The 19,184-nt window shown below is 37.9% G+C and overlaps 2 protein-coding genes across 3 annotated transcripts in view; one reads left to right on the top strand and one right to left on the bottom strand.

Moving 5' to 3' along the window:
• The window catches only part of LONP2 (lon peptidase 2, peroxisomal), a 173,827-nt gene extending 160,943 nt beyond the window's left edge, over window positions 1-12,884 (bottom strand). For both annotated transcript variants that reach the window (XM_077132347.1, XM_077132348.1), the window contains exons 1-2: window positions 12,550-12,884; window positions 5,476-5,710 (exon numbers count right to left, since the gene is read on the bottom strand). In XM_077132347.1, the coding sequence (XP_076988462.1) occupies window positions 5,476-5,710; window positions 12,550-12,782 (468 nt within the window). In that variant the 5' untranslated portion in view covers window positions 12,783-12,884. The remainder of the gene's footprint in view (window positions 1-5,475; window positions 5,711-12,549) is intronic.
• Window positions 12,885-12,961: 77 nt separating this feature from the next.
• The window catches only part of ABCC11 (ATP binding cassette subfamily C member 11), a 68,505-nt gene continuing 62,282 nt past the window's right edge, over window positions 12,962-19,184 (top strand). Inside the window, 1 exon segment of the mRNA XM_077132354.1 lies at window positions 12,962-13,053. The gene's annotated coding sequence lies outside the window, so the exon portion shown is untranslated.

Below are 19,184 nucleotides of genomic sequence, written 5' to 3'. Positions count from 1 at the left end.
AAGAACTAACACCAATCCTGATTAAACTCTTCCCAAAAAACTGAGGAAAAAGGAACGCTACCTAACTTATTGTATGATGCTAACATCACTCTAATACCAAAACCAGATAAAGATGCTATAAGAAAAGAAAACTATAGACCAATATCCCTAATGAACACAGATGCAATAATTCATTTAACAAAATACTAGCAAATTGAATCCAATGACATATTAAAAGAATTATACATCATGACCAAGTGGGGTTTATACGACGAATATAACGGTGGGCCAACACAGGAAAATCAATCAATGCAATATAGCGCATTAACAAACCAAAAAGGAAAAAAAATCACATGATCATATTGACTGATGCTAAAAAAGCATTTGACAAAATTCAACAACCTATCCTGATAAAAACACTTCAGAAAGTAGGAATTGAAGGAAACTTTGTCAATATCATAAAGGGCATATATGAAAAACCCATAGACAGCATCATACTTAATGGTGAGAAACTGAAAGCCTGCCCTCTGTGATCGGAAATGAGACAAAGGTACCCATGTTACCATTATTATTCAACATTGTACTAGAAAATCCAAATTGGAGTTATTAGACAGGAGAAAGAAATAAAAGGCTTCCAGGTAGGAAATGAATAAGTAAAACTTTCATTATTTGCAGATGACATGATCCTATACTTAGAAAACTCTGAGAAATCTACAACAGAGCTACGTAAGCTAATAAATTCACCAAAGTGGCAGGATACAAGATTAATGTACAAAAATCAGTAATGTTTCTATACACAAGAAAGAACGACCTACCTGAGAAGACAATTAAGGAAAAAATTCCATTCAAATAACAACCAAAAGAATCACATATCTGGGAATAAGCCTAATCAGTGATGTCAAGCACTTGCACACAAAAAATTACAAAACATTGCTAAAAGAAATAAAAAATGACACAAACAGATGGAAAGACATAGCATGCTTATGGATAGGAAAGTTGTTAAGATGTCAATTCTACCCAAACTGATCTACAGATTCAATGCAATACCAATTAAGATCCTGACAACCTACTTTGAAGATTTGGAAAAGCTAGTTATCAAATTTATTTGGAAGGTAAAGAGACCCTGAATAGCTAAATATATCCTAAAAAAAGAAGAGCAAAGTGGGAGGACTATAACTTTCTGACTTTAAAGCTTACTACAAAGCCACAGTGGTCAATACAGCATGGTACTGGTACAAAGATAGAAGTATCAACCAACAGAATTGAATCAAGAGTTGGGAGAGAGACCACTTTATCTATGGACAACTGACCTTTGACCAGGCCCCCAAATCCACTGAACTGGACAGAATAGTCTTTTCAATATTTATTGAATGGGCATGGGAGAATTGGATATCAATAACCAAAGAACAAAAGAAGATGCCTTATACTCTATTCAAAAATTAATTCAAACTGGATTAAAGACCTAAATGTAAGAAGCAGTACCTTAAAACTTCTAGAAGAAAATGCAGGGAAACATCTTTAAGATCTAGTAACAGGAGGTAGCTTCTTAAACCTTATACCTAAAGCACAAGCAGTGAAAGAAAAAAATAGACAAACGGTAAATCCTTAAGATCAAGAACATCTGTGCCTCAAAGGACTTTGTTAAAAAGGTGAAGAGGCAGACAATTCAATGGGAGAAAATATCTGGAAACCACATATCAGATAAAGACTCAATATCCTATGTACATAAAAAAAAAATTATACAGTTCAACAACAAAACAGCAAACAACCCAATCATAAAACGGGCAGAAGATATGAAAAACACTTTTCTGAAGAGTAAATACAGATGGCTAAAAAGCACGAGAGATGCTCACTTTCCTTAGCTATAAGGGAAATGTAAATTAAGACAAGGAGATATCATCTCACATCTATAAGAATGGCTGCTATTAAACAAACAAAAACTACAAATGTTGGAAAGAATGTGGAGAAGTGGAACGTTTATTCACTGTTGGTGGGAATGTATAATAATGCAGCTGCTGTGGGAGACAGTTGGTGATTCCTCAGAAGACTAAATACTGAGGTGCTCTATGACCCAGCAAATATATACAAATACTTGGTATATACCCAGAAGAGCTAAGGGCAGTGACATGAACAGATATTTGCACAATTGCCAAAGGACTGAAACGACCCAAGTGTCCACCTACGGATGAGTGGGGAAAAAATTAAGTATATACATACAATGGAATATCATGCAGTAGTAAGAAATGAGGTCCTGAAGCATATGACGTGAATGGACCTTGAGGACATAATGCTGAGTGAAATAAATCATACACAAAGGACAGATACTATATGATTTCACTATTATGACTCTGGTAAAGATAATCTCAGAGGTTACGCTGTAGAATATAGCAGACCTAGAGGTACACAGAAGCTAGAGATGGAGGAAGGGCTATCAAATGAGGTTGAACCTAAATAAAGGGAATAGATATAAGTGATGGTAACAAATTAGGGGGTTTATAAGTAACATTGTCATATTTAAGGTGAATATGATTGAAAGGGAATGTATGGTGCCATGTATCTCACTGATTAAATCTACAATTATAAATAAGTGCTTGCATGAACTATTTCAATGATTCAATAGTAGACCAAAGAGTCAACAGTAGAGGGATATAGGAGAAAATGAAAAATACATACTATGGCAAATAGTTACTAGGAAGACATCAACAGCACCATCAACACTAACAGGGGTAACTAATTGGGGGTGAAGGACAAGTGATAAGGGGTAGTTTTTATTTGCTGCTTGGTGACATTGTTTGCTTGTTCTTCGTCATTATGGATTAATGAAAATTGTCCAAAATTCAGACTGCTGCTGGCTGTACCACCAAGTGAGGATACTGTTAGACATGGTTTGCTTATTTGGACATTATCCATGACACTGATGAAGGGAGGTGAAGGGTACAATGACTGAGAAGCAGAATGGCAAACTGTGACACACACACACATGGAATATGGTACAGCTGCAAAAAGGACAGACATAGAGGCACACGATAAATTGAATAAACCCTGGGGATAATGTGTTAGACAAAATAAGCCAGAAACAAAAAGACAAATATGCTGTTTTCTCTCTTAGAAAAAAATACTTTTTATTTTTTGGGGGCGGTACATAAAAGGAAATTGAACCTGGGTCTCCTGCATGGAAGGCAAGCATTCTACCAATGAACCACCCACGCACCCTCAGAAAATACTTTTAAGAAAATGGGAGCCTAGATTGTAAGCCTTTATAGCAGCCACACTTGGTATGAAGTTGGGAGTGTATTTCTAGATTCTGAGACACTGAACTATATATATGTATCAGCTGGCATTTCCCTGAAACTTTGAATAACTCTATGATATCTAAGACCCAGAAATTGAGTGTTGCAGCTCTGAAAGTTAGCACAGATATATATAATAACAGTTAAGGTAACCAAAAAACAAGATCGGGCCTCAATTAGAGTTTAAAACAAAGCTAAGGGCGGGCCACAGTGGCTCAGCAGGCAGAGTTCTTGCTTGCCATGCTGGGTCCCAGGTTTGATTCCTGGTGCCTGCCCATGCAAAAGAAAAAAAGCCAACCTGGCTGGGCCTAAGGTAAATCAATACAGGGTAAAAGATGATAGTGTATGTACTCCATACCTTCAGCTACTATAGGAGATCAAAGGCAGAGAGATTTATGATGTCTAGAACTTACATTTTCTATAAAACATAATCTAAATCAACATCTCTGGATAACTTATTTAAACAACCCAAACTCCTGGAGTCCAGATTGGGAACAAGGCCTTATGTTTCTGCATAGCTTAATATAATACCTGGATACAACTCGGACTATGATGGGCTGATAATTAAAAAGTATTGGTAGAGTCCCTTGAGGGTCCAAAGGGAAAATATATCTACATACAGAACTGTTAAACTTTCCCAAATGGAAAACCCTGGGTAGCCTCTCAACTATTGAGACTCCCAAGAAAATATGTGAAGCCCTGGATTTTGAGGCTTGCCCTAACAAAACTTACTTATTAGGGGAGAAGCTAAGACTACCCATAAGAGTTGCTTCCAGGAAGACTCTTTGTTGCTCAGATGTGGCCTCTTTCTCTAAGACCACATCTGCAAGGAAAACTGTTGCCCTCTCCCTTACATGGAACAAACCATTCAGGGGTGAAAATCTCCCTGACAGCATGGGGCGTGAATCCCGGGGACGAGTCTGGCCATGGTACCATGGGATCAACAAAGCCTTCCAGACCAAAAGAGGGAAAAGAAGTGTAATAAAATAAAAGCGTCAGTGGTGAAGAGAGATCAAATGGAGTCAACAGGCTACTCTGGAGGCCACTCTTATGCAAGCTTCAGTTAGATAGTGCTAATGGCTATGGTCTGTTAAACCCCAATCAACATCACTCCTGTTGACTCTTAGGAACACCTAGGGCTGGAACTGAGACTACAAACATTTCATGCATTAGGTTTGCCTTCCTGGAACTTGTAATTCTCAGCGGGTTCCTAGGTCAGATAAATTCTGAAACTTAGACGGACCAGGTTCTCCAAGATTATCAATTAATTACATATCCCTATCCTTTAGTGTTGACACGCCTTCGCAACATGAAAAAGTCAGAATGGGCATTGCTCAAAGATACCTATAGATTGGGAGAATTAAAGGAGAAGGAGGAGGTATAACAGAAAAAACGGGATTTAACAAATGAGTATGACTACTGAATCACTATATTAATATTCCTTCTAGCCTCCAGTGTTTTGGAGCAGCTAGAAGGAAAAATCTGCAATGGTGGAAGGTAGCCCTTGACAAACTGTGGGATCTATTCTGTAAAGTACCTGTTGAAACGTGCTTCAAAAATTACTACTTTTTTCTTTCTTTGCTTTGCATATATATTTTACAATAAAAAAGTTTTAAAAAATGTACAGTTTCTATACTTAGGAACATCAGAGTTAAGCAGCTGATGTTATTTAACAATAATTAGTAGCTGAAATATTGATTCTTAGTATAACATCTTGTTTGATTAATTAAAATCTGGGCACAGACTCTGAATGCTTTCTTTAAAAACAACATACAAAAATAACCTGGAGTAATACAGATTAAGCCCAAGGCACACATTGAGTAATTAGAGTCATATGGCTATTGATAAAGATTCCCCTTTTCTTCTGGGCACATGGAAGGACTGCTCCTTCTCACCTCCTTTGAATATAGGCATGCTATAAGTGTTGCCTTGGTCCAAGAAACAAATGAGGATGTACCAGTTACTTCTGGGCAGAAGCATTAAACTTCATTGACAGACTTGCCATGTTTCTCGTTCCTTACTCAGTGATGTAAGATTTCTTACATAATCTCAGAAAAAAGCATTAGAAATTAATATTTCACAGTAATATTAAATAATTTAAATTTATGCTACCCCAAAACTCCACTACCCAACAGATTCGGCATATCTTAGGGTGGCAAAGGAACCAAAGAAAAATGGCTTTAAGGAAAAAATAAAAGCAACTCACTTGTACTGCATACTTGTAAAATTGTTCTGATAGCTCTCCTAGCTCCTCCCTAGTTGTACAGGTGTTGGGAAATTCCTCAAGCCGGTCCAGCTGTTCCACTTCAGCCACAGGATATGGTTTCTCTTTTAATACCTGTATAATCTGGAAACGGCACAGGCCGGTAATCAGCAAAGTATAGTGGGGTTTGGGCCAGTTGCTGCCCACAACCTGAATTGCCAGTGCAGCCGTCCCAATTCTGAAAAACACACAAAAAGTTGATATTACTAACATTCAATATGGTAGAACAAAAATTCACCTAAAAAACCATCACCTCTTCTGAGGAATCCATTTTTAAAAACCCCATAAGAATGCCTAAAACATAAACTAATTACTTCTCTATTTAATTTAGCATTCAGTATGAGGTCTGTTAAGTCACTACCATGCAGCTATGGGACAAAGTAGTCAGTTCATCTTACTATAATCAGTACCTCACATAAAATTAGGTAGGACTTCCTAAACATTTGGATTATTTAAGCATAAAAACCTAAGAGTAGAAGTAGTTGGTTGATAGTTATACAGCTTAAATTAAGTCTGCCAACTAGAAATAAATCAATCTTACATCAGAATAAATATTAGTACTTTAATCAGATATATGAACAGGATAATGTAAACCATTCTAAGACATTTCTGTTCCAAAACCAGTCCTGCTGCTAACATCAAGCCAGTTTTTTATATAAATCATCTGCACAACTTCTACAGAGCTACCTTATCTCAAACTGCCATTACAATCTGAATACTGAATTTCTAAATGTAGAGGTTAAATATTAGAGGACACATTGTCATGGTCTGAGGACAGTTAAATAAAGACCTAAAGCTCAAGCCTGTAAATGCCTAGTTCTGTTCCAAGTGGGAATCACTTCACCTAATACTATTTGAAAATGTTAAATAAAATGTCTTACTCCCCGCCCCCCAAAATTTCTTAGTTACTTATCAGAATATGCAATACTAGTGATGTCACAAATAAACCTAATCCATAGAAAGGAAGTCTCATCCAAATTAAGCCAAAAATTACACAAAATTTAAAGATTAACACTCAGAAAATGCTTCCAGACTCCAAATTAAAATATCATTGTCTCCCTTCAGCCAGAAGGGTTTATAATTTCAGAAAAGAGAATAGAATTCAAGAAAGTAGAGCTCTCAACATTCTGGGGACGTGGAAATACCAAATCTACCCACATCAAACATAAAATTACATGCAAATACATATAGTCTGTGAAAATTTTAGTCAATTTGTTTACTTCTACATAGTTAATTTTCTATTACTTCCTTATAAATTATTAATTCTGTGGATTATATGTGCTCTTTAACAAATTTTAAATTCTTTGGTGGCTTTTCTCTGCCACTCAGCTTATTTGAGCTATGTTCATCCTTCTTTACTATTTTTTGTCATATCATATGGGGGATAAAACTAATATAAACAATAATTTAAGTCAAACAATTAGAAAATAATTCAGTGGGAAGAAAAAATACCAAGTATTTTAAAAACTTGAAATGATCTGGCAACTTTTTATTATTGTGACATGTTGTGCCTGCTTTTCTCCAGTTGCTAATTAATAGTAGTTATAGTTTCCATTTCCAGAAAATCCATACAGGCTGCCTGAGAAGGGTGGCAATACTTAAACTGATCAGATGCCAGCTAAAACCATAATTTATTGCAGATTATGATGATCAATGTTTTTATACAATGTAGAAAAAATTCACAGTTCTATCTACAAGACACAGTTCTATATACAAAACACATCCACAGACACAAAAGCAGATGCCTGGCCAAAGGGGGGGTTACAAATTAGAAACCAATGAAACACATAAGAGATGAGACTAATGTAAATCTCCAGATTAGGAGATAAATTTAATTACTAAGCCTGTTAAAATGTGAAACTAAAAGTGACTTTTCTCATAAAGCAAACAAAATACTTTTGCTAACTGTGAAATGAAAGATGTTCTAAACTGAAGAGATGTGATTTATATTATGCCTCTCCCTTTGACTAGACAAAATATATAAATGTTTTAAGCATATTATCGGTGCTTACCAATCTCTCATAGTTGACTAGAATGCACCCCTTTCTGCTTTAAAAAAAAAAAAAAAACCATGATCTGTAAAATCAGATGACTAGAAACAGAAATCTGGTGAAAGACATTTTATGTGAAAAACCATGTTTAATGCTATTTTAGACAAGTTCTATTATGTGTTGAGTTCCAGGCTTTTTACATAAACATAGGTTTTTTCCTAAATATTCTAGCTCTTACACTAATACACACTTTATTAGTGCATGACTAAAAGCAACATTATTGATTTTGCCAAAACTGATCCAAATTTATGATCCAAAACATATCAAAATGAGTGTTGTTCTTCCTCTTTAAGGAGAAGCTCTGGAAATCTACACCCTCATTACTCTTGATATTGTTAGAGCTTAAGGCACTTTTGATACTCCTAACTAGGATCTCCCTTCAGAGTATGTAAAACATTATTTTAATCTAAACAAGGCCTGACTACAATAGATATTATTTGTGCAATGTGGAAAAACGACATTTAAGAGTTACAAATATATCTGAGAACCAATAACTCTAGTGGTAGGAAATCTAAAATCAGTACTGGAAAAATCAATTTTCCAAGAAGATAATATATAAATATCTAAACTCTAGTCTATCTGCCAAGCACTTCCCTTTTAAAAAAAAAAGAAAACAAAACAACAACAAACTCTAAAGCCTTCCATTTTTCTTGGAATCCTCAATCTTCCAAGAAATCCTCAACCTTTGTAATAATTCAGTTCTGCCCATATTGGAATAAGGTTTAGAACATGGGCTTCCCATTCCCCATTAAACCATTTGTGAAACCAATATTTAAAACTACCCATTTTGGTAATAACATCACTAGTACATAGGTTTAGAATGCTTTGCAGTTTACAGAAAGGCTTTTATAGTATTATTTTATTATATACCTCCCTTCAAAACTAAGAGGAAGATAGCACTATCTACTTATTATGAACAGCAGTCAAGATTCAGAAAGGATTAAACAACTTAGTTACCCATAATTACAAAGCTATTAAGTAGCAAAAAGGATATCTGAATTAGGTTTGTGACAAATTTTATCTTTTTCCTACCAAAATGGACAATGTGAGTTTGCACCTATAAGAACTATAAAAAAATACTTTACACAGTTTCTAAATAGCTGAGATGCTGGAAAGCACAGCTATTATTTAATATCTAATGTTCACCTCTCAATGAGACTTAATGAAGAGAAGCACTTCTACCAAAGTCCCCAAAGTAAAAGAAAAGTAATACATTCCTGGGGAAGAACTGCTCTAACAATTTTTAATTTTATCTTGGTGTTATCCTATTTAAGTTCTTGACTATTTGATGAGTTTTGGCAAAATTTATCAGCAGGACTAACTGATTTAGATACAAGGCAGGGGTCCATTAGGATAGCCCTGAGCTCTAAAATAGACACTTTCGTTGCTACCGGAGTTTTGATTCTCACCAGTTTCTTAAAATTTCATTTCTAAATTTAAGAAACACTACTTTATAGACAGAGCTCCCTTAAAAAGAGTAACAGGAGATTTAGGAAAATCTAAGCAGAGTTATTTTGACCAATACAAAAGATTAAACTTTAAAATCTTCCTATTATGAAGCAGTATTTCTTGAATGCCTAAGAATGCTAATAATAGATACAAACAGAAAAATGCATGGACAAATTATTGCTCTAAATTTAAAAAAAGCTCATCTCATTGCTTTTCCATTAGAAAAATGCCAATGAAACTAATTTGGGGTCTCAGTGATGAAGATAGCCAACAAATGAAGAGGAATTGAGAAATCAGCGTTGTCAGAGGAAATGAACCCATGGACCCTGAAGGTCAGGATGGAAGAAGAATGGATCACCATCATGAAATTCATGAAAAGATACTGTACAGGTAGTGCTAAAATTATTATCCATTTTCAATAAAAAAACAATGGGTCACTCAGGAGCCACTGTAAGTACAGTCCATGTGTGACTGTGAAAACCTTGTGTCTGACGCTTCTTTTATCTACCTTATGGACAGATGAGTAAAATATATGTATTAAAAATAAATAAATAATAGGGGGAATAAATGTTAAAATAAATTTGGTAGTCTGAAATGCTAGTGATCAATGAAAGGGAGAGAGGGGTAAGGGGTATGGGATGTAGGAATTTTTTTCTGTTTTCTTTTTATTTTTCTGAATTGATGCAAAATGTTCTCAGAAATGATCATGAAGATGAATATACAACTATGTGATGAAAAACAAACAAAAAAAAGAATGTTCATATTATATGTTGATTGATTTTATTAATAAAAATTTTTAAAAAAGTACAGTCCAGCTAAGCAGGGAAATGCAAGGTATCCTAAGGCGGCATGGGAGCCAAGTTCTACACTGCAGGAATAATCCAAAGCTATTCTTCTAAAAAGGCTCCTGTATGAGGCACCATGCCTATACACTCACATGCAGACAGGGGCTGTGCTATTTAAAATCATGAAGGAAGTGGCTCGAGTAAGTCAATATCTGACACTACTAATTTGTATATCAGGGGAGCAAATTACTTCTGCTGCTCCCTGAAGAGAAGCCAGTGTCACCTGGATGGTGTAAAGGAAACAAAGGACTGGAGCAGTGCCCCTTACCTTCCCTCTGGGGTACTACTGGAAAAGCAGGTAACTGGGGAAGGGCAGATTTGTATCTAGAAATTGACTAACATTATGGATAACTCAACATTTTTAGCATTAAAGCATATTTTTAAAGTAAAGAATATTTTAAAGGTCATATCAGAGAAAGAAAAGACCCTGGAATCTATTACTAGGAGATGCAGCATAATCTCCCTATATAGATTTTTCAAATAGCAAACAATATTTTTGGGATAACTAAAAGGTCTGGTGGGTCCTTGTAATTCTAGAATCCTTGTGAAGATTTTCAATGTATGTTTTCTAACCAAAATGATTAAAATTTAGTATTGCTACTCATTTGAAACACTGGTAGCGATATAAATATCAAGCATCAGTTTATGCATTACCTGTAATGACTCCCAGGTAGAATTCAGTTATGCTATTTTGGAGGTATTTAAATAAAAGAAATTTAAAACTATCCCAAATCTTGTTAGAATACCATCAATAAATGGTCATTCAAACTTGAAATATGACTAAAATCTACTTTTAAAATTTACCGGGTAATCACCACAAATATGCCTAATAAAAACAAAATTTTAAAATATAGTCATAAATGCTCTCCCCTTAGCAGGCAACTTAAGTGAGCTCAATGAGCAAAAAAACATGGGAGAAATAAGCAGAGGTTAAGGAATGGGGTCATATGTAAGGAAATCAGAATCCAACTGTAATCAAAGGTTTACTGAAACTTGAAAAATGTCCAATTCCACTTAAGCAATAACAAAACAGGTCAGCTGGAAGCGAAAATATTTTCCATGCTTGAGAAAAACAAGGCGTTCACAAGGTAGACTAAAAATGGGTTGTTGAGTGTATATATTTGGGGAAAGGAAGGGACAGGTACCTGTTCTCTTCTGAGAATCTAAAGAAATATACAGACTCTACTCCAAAAAAAAAATGTTCATAGCCATAAAATTTTGGGTAAAAATAAGGCATTTCTACACCTCCCAAAATCCATCCAGGGTTAGGAACCCTTAATTCCAAGGAAAGAGATAACTGTAGGGGAAGAAGGAAGGGTTCTAAATTAGGAAAGCATATCCAGAAGAGTTAAGGATAGGAGGCAGGGGCTTGGGAGATGTGAAGATAACATTTGTTGAGAATATACTATATATCAGAGTTATCCAATAGAAATATAATGCAAACCACATATGTAACTTTAAATTTTCTAGCAGCCACATTAAACAGTAAAAGGAAACAGGCAAAATGTTAATATTTCACTTAACCCAAAAGAGCCAAAATATTACCATTTCAACAGATAACTAATATAAAATTTATTAATTTATTAACCAACAAAACATTTTTCATACTAAGTTTTTAAAATCTAGTGTGTATTGTACACTTATCACACATCTAGGGTGAGCAATGTTCTAGGTTTGCCTGGGGTTTTCAATGCTAAAACCAGGACAACCCCGGAAAACCAGGACAATTGATCACCCTAACATCTCAATGTAGATGAGCCACATTTCAAGTGTTCTACTGCCACACACAGCTAACGGTGCTAGGCAGAGGAGCTATATTTAAAGTATGATGCAAAGCAGACTACACATATGATTTCACCTAATTTTCATAACACAGCAAAGAACTATTAGTTTCCAAATTACAAATGAATTAAGTAATAAGCACAGGTTAATTCCCTCACCCAAAGTTACACACGCACAACTAGGACCGCGGCATAGAGTCCTAGCTGTCCCCTATGGCAATCTAGTGGTAAGCCTGAAGCGTGAGAAATTATGAGAAGGAACAGAGACACGACGCTAGGAAAGCTCCAGAAAGAAGACAAGGGAAAATGTGGGCAGGAAAAACTTTTTAAGAAGGATAACAAAAGTACTGGAGAAAAAGAGAAAGGGTAGACAGGGAGTGTGGAAGAAAAGCAACCAAAAGTTAAAGGCGGTGAGAGGGGAGGGTGTTGCAGTTTAGGATGGGACAGGAGAAAGAAAACGTGTAGTGTCTCAATCAAGAGGAAAAAAAAACTTTTTTAAGAGAGAGAAGAAAAAGGAAAGAGGAAAGAAAAAAAGGGGTGGAATGATGAAAGGTGAGGAGAAAAGGTAAAAGAGAGGAAAGGAGGGGCCTGGAGAATTATGAACACTGAACTAGCCAGGAATCTGAAGAACTGCGAGCGGGGAAAAGAATACAAATCAAATTAACAGAGATAGCTATGGGTGTTGAGGAGATACGGGTGTCAGGCACTACTTCATGAATGTGGACGTGGACGAAATAGCTGTCACCCCATTTTCCAAATGAGGAGAATGAAGGAGTGGTAGAGCCGGGCCTGGAAGGCTGCCCAGAGCCGCCGTGCCCCAGGGCCGGCCCTGTTCTCTGTCGGGGTCCGGAGAGGAGGCCGCTCCGCCCGCTGCAGGGGCGGTCGGCCTACCTGTGCAGCGGTGGCAGGTCCTGCGCGTCGCTGGCCGGGTCGGGCGTGTTGGGGATGACGCCCAGAATAGTGCTCTGCAGCGTTGTGCCCTTGAGCAGGCGGCTCCGCACCAGCTGCAGGTTACGGGCCGAGTCTACGCTGGTGCGTATGGTGGAGCCCGGCAAGAGGACTCCCTCGTTGGTGAGCAGCAGAGGAAGGCGACTGGGGATTTGGATGGGGCTCACGGAAGACATGGCGAAGGCCGCAGCGCTGGGAAGGCGTCAAGCAAGCCTGACCGAGCGCTCCGCACAACCTCTGCGAAAGCGACGGAACCTCTTCAGCAGCTGGCACGCCGGGACTTCCGGCCCCGCTCTACGGCCCGCCCTCAGGCTCAGTCGCCGCGGCTTCGCGCTACTGCCTCTTGCGGCTACCCGGGAAGGGGTGCGCGTAGTAGATTTACGAAAAGAGGCGCTTGTAAAGCCTACTCCGAAGTCCAACTCTCCAGGCGGTCCCCTTTTCTTTCTTGTGAGTCTCACCCATAGAACTACCCCATGTGTTGTATTTGGAAGAATAAGCGTGTTTAAGTGGTACTTCTTAACTTTTTAAATAACTTTTTATCTGAATTAATCTTAGGGTTACAAAAATGTTGCAAAAATATAGCAAAGAGTTCCCCAATACCATTTGCCCAGATTCTCTTAACATCTTATATAATCATAGAACAATTATCAAAACCTGAAAATTAATATTACTAATACCTAAAGTCTATAGGCTTTACTCAGATTTTGCCAGTTTTCTCCCTAATCTCCTTTTTATGGTTCAGGATCCAATATAGGATCCCACTTTCTGTTTCGTTGTGATATAATCTTGTTCTCCTCTAAACTGTGACAATTCTTCAATCTGTTCTTTTAAAACTCTGGTACTGTTAAAGAGCACTGGTCAGTTATTTTGTAGAAATTGGATTTATCTGATGTTTTCTCATGCTATGTGGTTTTGCCAAGAAGACCGCAGTAGGGATGTCTCCTTATGATATGTGATGCTGAAATGTCTCACTACTGTTGATGTCAACCTTGACCAATTTGGTGATAATGGTATTTGCCAGGTTTTTCCACTCTAAACGACTATTTTTCTCTTTGAAAGTAATAAATATCTTATGGGGATATTGATATTTATTTATTAATATTGATTGAATTCTACTTTAAGAAAGAGCTTTCCTCTGCTACTTATTTACTTATTCAGTTACTTATGTTAGTGTGGACTCATGGAAATTTATTTTTTCTTTGGATTATAATTCATTGATACCCTTATATATTTTCTTGCTCAAACTATTTCAGCTTTGGCCATTGGGAGCTCCTTCATGTTGAGATTTGATTTGGGTTTGGCCGTTCGGTTCAGTGAAAGTTTTCCCCAACTATGAAGTCCAGTCATGTTCTCAGAATCCAGGAGAGAACTGAAAATCCATTCAAGTCAACCAGCATTTGTTGCAGGACTGCTAAGGGATAGGCTCTGGGTTGAATGCAGAGGGGGTAGCATGAGGAACATAAGACTAGGTCCAAGCATCTCAGCCAGGGTGACAGCCTCGTAGATGACTGAGTCTGATATGGGCCACATGGAAATCTGTGTTTCTCTGTGTGCGACAGGAAAGGGAACCAGAAGGCAGGTGTACTGGCTTCTGTAATGAATACAAAACCACAGGACTAGAAAACTCCTGCCTTAGAGCTCTTTTTACCTCTTTCTCTAAGGTGGCCCCACCTTCTTTCATTCATCTCTAAAAAATATTTTTGAACACCTCCTATGTACAGGAGGCTTTCCTAGGTGCCAGGGATACATCAGTGAACATGCCAGACATGGTCCTGCTTTTATGAAGCTGACATTCTAACGGGGAAAACAAACAATAAATAAGGAAATAAACCAGGAAACTAATTTTGGGTAGTGCTCAGTCCTTTAGGTAGACGGTGGAGAAAGGCCTCTTGGAAGAGATGACATTTGAGCCAGGTCCTGCACTATGAGGAGCTAGCAAGGCAACGACCAGGGTTTTGGGCCAAGGGGCGATGTTCCAGGCAGAAAAAGCAACAGTTGCAAAGGCCCTGCAGCTAGGATGAATTTAGGGTTTTTGAGGCACCTATCCCTGAATGTACTGAGCTTGGGGCCTAAGTGGTACCTGATGAGATGAGAAAGGTGGGAGGGGTCAGGTTATAGAGAGCTATGTAGGCTCTCCTAAGGAGTGGGGTGTGGGTTTTATTCTAAGCCTAATGGAAGCCATTGGAGGGAATAATACCATTTTGGCTGCTGTTTGGAGGATAAACATAAGGACCGACGATCAGAAGCCAGGAGGGCAGTTAGTAGGTGGTTGCAGTCATCCAGATAGGAGATGGTGATACCTTAGGCTAGAAGCAGGTAGATTCAAGATATTTTTGAATAACAGAATTTTTTAATGACAAAATTTTTGACAAAATATACTGTGGATGGGATCTGAAGAGTGAAGGGAAAACAGTTGTCAAGGTTATCTCCTAGGTTAGGGCCTAAATTGCTACATCTAGAGAGGATTTGAACTAGTGACTGAAGATCTTGGGTATATGCAGCAGTCTCTGGCACATTTCACTGGATGTGTACTATGTGCCCTACCTTGTTCTAGGCTCTGGGGGTGATGTAGAGATAAAATATGCATGGCCAGGTCCGCAAGAGTTTATCTTTTGTCATAGTCTCTCCAAGGGCACGAGGGGAGGTACAGCATTCTTTGAGGCTCTCGGTGTTTTACAAACTTTGTGGTACATTTAAAAAATTTTTTGTAAAAATTCATTTTGTTTACACACATTCCATATCCACACTAATGATACCCCCCTCCCTTTCCTCCATCCCCCCCATAACCTCTAATCTAGTTCCTGTCTCTGCAGATCTACTATTTCTACTCTTCTTTTGTGTCTTCATACAATATTTGTTCTTATATGTCTTGTTTATTTCAGGCATAATTCTTGTTATTTTAAGCATAATATTTTCAAGTTTCTTTCATATTACAGTATGTCTCAGAACTTCATTTTTTCTTATGACCAAATGATATTCCATTGTATGTATGTACCACATTTTGTTTATCCATTCATTTGTTGTTGGACACTTAGGTTGTTTCCACCTTTTGGCTATTGTGAATAATCAAGAAAATACAAAAGGTGTTAAGCAGAAGGGTGGATAGAAGTGGGGAGGTCTGGGAAGGTTACTCTGAGGAGGTCGCATTTTTGCTGAGACCTAACTGACAAGAATGGACCTATTTTTTGGAGAGGTGGTGGGAGATGCTCTTGGCAGAGGTTAGGACTAGCACAAAGATCAAGGTTAGAAAGAACTTCCCAGTTTCTGGAGTGGAGAAGGCCAGGCATTGAGGTGTGGAAATTCCACAGTCAATAGACAGTCACTGGCCTCCAGAAAGTATTAGAACTCACTGAAAGAAATATACCTAAGCACAGGGAAAGTCAAATAGCAAAGGAATGAATTGACTGGAAGGGAGACACACAGGAAAAGAAAGATCTAATCACTTAAACTTCTTTGGGGCCTGACTAGCAAGTGCTTCCACCCCCTTGCCCTGGACACTCTGATAGACCTTCTGGTTTTGGACAGTAGACCCTGCTAGGTAAATGGTAAAAACCATGAGGAAATAAAGCAGCTCTTCCCAAAAGCTCTTGCCACAGGTTACCTTGCTCCAGGGGCCTTTTGCCTTTTCACAGGCCATTTCTTCATATGCAAATGGCCTGTATTTAACCCAAGTGTGTAATCTTGACCTCTGACCTTGGGAACACAGAATTTAGGGCTGGTAGCATCTTTTTCCTGTTTTATTCACAGTCATGTCTCCATCTCCACCCTGAACAACAGTGATTGTCTTACCACTAATTAGAATAAATAAGCTTCAGCTCTAACTTCTTACTGAGGGGAAATTGGGAGGCCAGGAAAGTTTAAGTACTGCCAAAGGAAGCTATGGAGGGAATTCCCCGGTCCAGTCAAGGAAGCAGAGGTAGACCTTGTAATACTGGAAGGAGTCCCAAGCTAACACATGGCTGATCTCCAGTTACATTGAGATGAGCAATTCATGTTCTACAAACATACCTATGACACACATTTGCATTTTCTTAATTTTCATTTGGTTTTATTTTCCCCGTTGAGTTTCTTGGAAAAATTCCATATAAAAAAGAAACACATCTGTGAAACCCCCATTGCATCTCCTTTCAGATAGATATAAATGACCAGGTGGGCAAACTATGCAATAACTAAAAGGTATAGGAAAATACAGTTTCTTCATTTGGTCTCGAAGCATCTGTCTTCCTCATATGCCCCCATTGGCTGGTTAATGAAGGGGAAATAAATATTTAGGCTTAGCATTTCAAAGTCTTGTTTGATGCAATAATTTGAATAGTTTCTTAGTAAAGAGTCATTCTCAGGGTTGTGGCCTAGCAGAGAAGAGGTGGAGTCCTAGGCACAGTGTTCCTCCAGCTTCTCTGCTTTCCTATACATGTCTCTGGTCCACCTGGTCACTTCTTGCCCTACCATCACTAGAGGCTGACTGGATCTGGTGTAGGCCTTCAAGTGATATTTTTTGACTTGCTCAAGGCCTGGGGATATTCCTTAGATTGCTGGGTCTTACTCCTGCTGTCCTTATTGACACCATGCTCCCCTCCAAGATCTTCCCATAATTCTCATTAATTGCAGCCTGAGCAGTCCACTTGACTACCTCTGGCAAGCTTCACCCAGACTTTTAGCACTTCTTACTTCCATCTTCACCACATGTGAGCCAGCTCAGTCACCACTAAACTAAGTCACCACTGACTCCAAGCTCAGTCACTACTAAGCCATAGGGCACTTATGGGTGAATTGGAAAAAAATGTCCTTGATAGAAGGAGGATTTGGAAAAAGGCACTGCTTCTTCCTGTTAAATGCAGTGGTAATCTGCTGGAGTCAGTTTTTACTGGCTCATCGGAGCCAGTTGTCAAATTTTCCGCAGTTTTGAGAGCCCAATTGTTAAACACAAACATCACTAAAAATCAAATTATATTAACTTATAATTAAATAGCCTACATTAAACACAAATGGGACAAAATACTAAAAGATCAATACTTTCTAATTATTTTACCACATTTACCTATTATTAATGTTTTTGAATTATCTATTGTAAAAAATATTATATGTGATGGTTGGTTGTATGTGTCAACTTGGCTAGGTTATGATATCCAGTTGTTTGGTTAAGCATCTTACCTGATTGTTACCATAAAGTTATTATGCAGATGAATCTGCATCTAATATCAACTGATTGCATCTGTGGCTGATTGCATTTATGATCAATGAAGGAGATTGCCCTCAACAATGAGGGGAGTCTCCTCATTGAGGTCTTAAAAGCCAGAAATGAGGATTTGAGAAATCAAAAAGAAGAATTTCTGCCTCTACTTTACACAGGCATCTTCTCTTGAGGAATTCAACTTTACATTCATCAGGTTTTCCAACTTGCAGCCTACCTTATAGAATTTAAATTTACCAATCTTTACAGTCACATGAGCCAAGTCCTGTAATACATTTCTAAATGTATATATATGTATATATTAATATCACCAGTTGGTTGTTTCTCTGGGGAACACTGACTAATACAGTAGTGAAATGAGAGGATATCTCCATGTGCTTTGCCATGTAATAGGAAAGCCAAGGACCCAAGGATTTGCCAGCGGCGAGTCCCAGAATACCATAGTCTTTGGGGAGCCACAATGCCTTGCTAAGTTCTCAAGTTTGGACTTCTCTTGGCCTTAATACAGTAAGCCAATGTATTCCCTTGCTTAAACCAGCCCATTGTATAGTATTTGTTTTGGCAGCCAAGAAACTAGGATGGGTTTTGGTACTGGAACATGAGTTGCTGCTATTTCAAAATCCTAAAAATGTGGAAATGACTTTGAAATTGGGTAATAGGTAGAGGCTGGAAGAATTGTGACGGCTCAAAAATGAGTGAGAGCTATAAAATACATTCACATTGTCTAAGTAAATACTATATTTCATCATGAGCCAAATGCTGATAGAAATGTGAATATTAAAGGTATATCCAATGAAGCCTTAGAGATAAAGGATAAATGTATTAATTGGAAATTGGAAGAAAGATATAAAGTCTTTGAGAACTTGGTGAAATTGTGTTCTGATGGAAAGTAGAACTTGGATGCATGAATTTGGATACCTGAGGTTTCACCTTAGAGCTTATAATAAAATTAGAGAGGAAAGAGATAAACTAAGGATTGGATTGTTAAGCTCAAATAAATAAACAATTGATGATTTGGAAACTTCTCAGCCTATCCAGGTGGTGTGCTCTGAGACTAGGGCCAGAATCAGCTCCCTCAAAACGCTGGCTGAACTTTCCAGAAGTGAGTTCCCAGAGAGCGTGGTTACATGTGAGGGTTAACTGAACACAGATCCAGTCATACATTTCACAGGAAGTCAGGAATGGAAATGTAGTTATCCCAGAAGAATCTGTGGAAAGTTCTTTCATCTGCTGATTTGGAACCCCTGGAACAGCATGCAAAGTCAACAAAGATTTCATGAAATTTGTATGAACAGATGCAATGCCTGAAAGGAACAGAGAAGGGATGGATTGAAAGAAGAGTTTCTATCTCTATTTCACACAGCCAGCCTCTCTTGGGGAGTTCATC

Source organism: Tamandua tetradactyla, chromosome 16, assembly GCF_023851605.1.
Source record: "Tamandua tetradactyla isolate mTamTet1 chromosome 16, mTamTet1.pri, whole genome shotgun sequence".
In the NCBI taxonomy this organism is placed as follows: Eukaryota; Metazoa; Chordata; class Mammalia; order Pilosa; family Myrmecophagidae; genus Tamandua; species Tamandua tetradactyla.
Note: the sequence above shows the minus strand (reverse complement) of the source record. Positions and strands in the feature narration are given on the sequence as shown.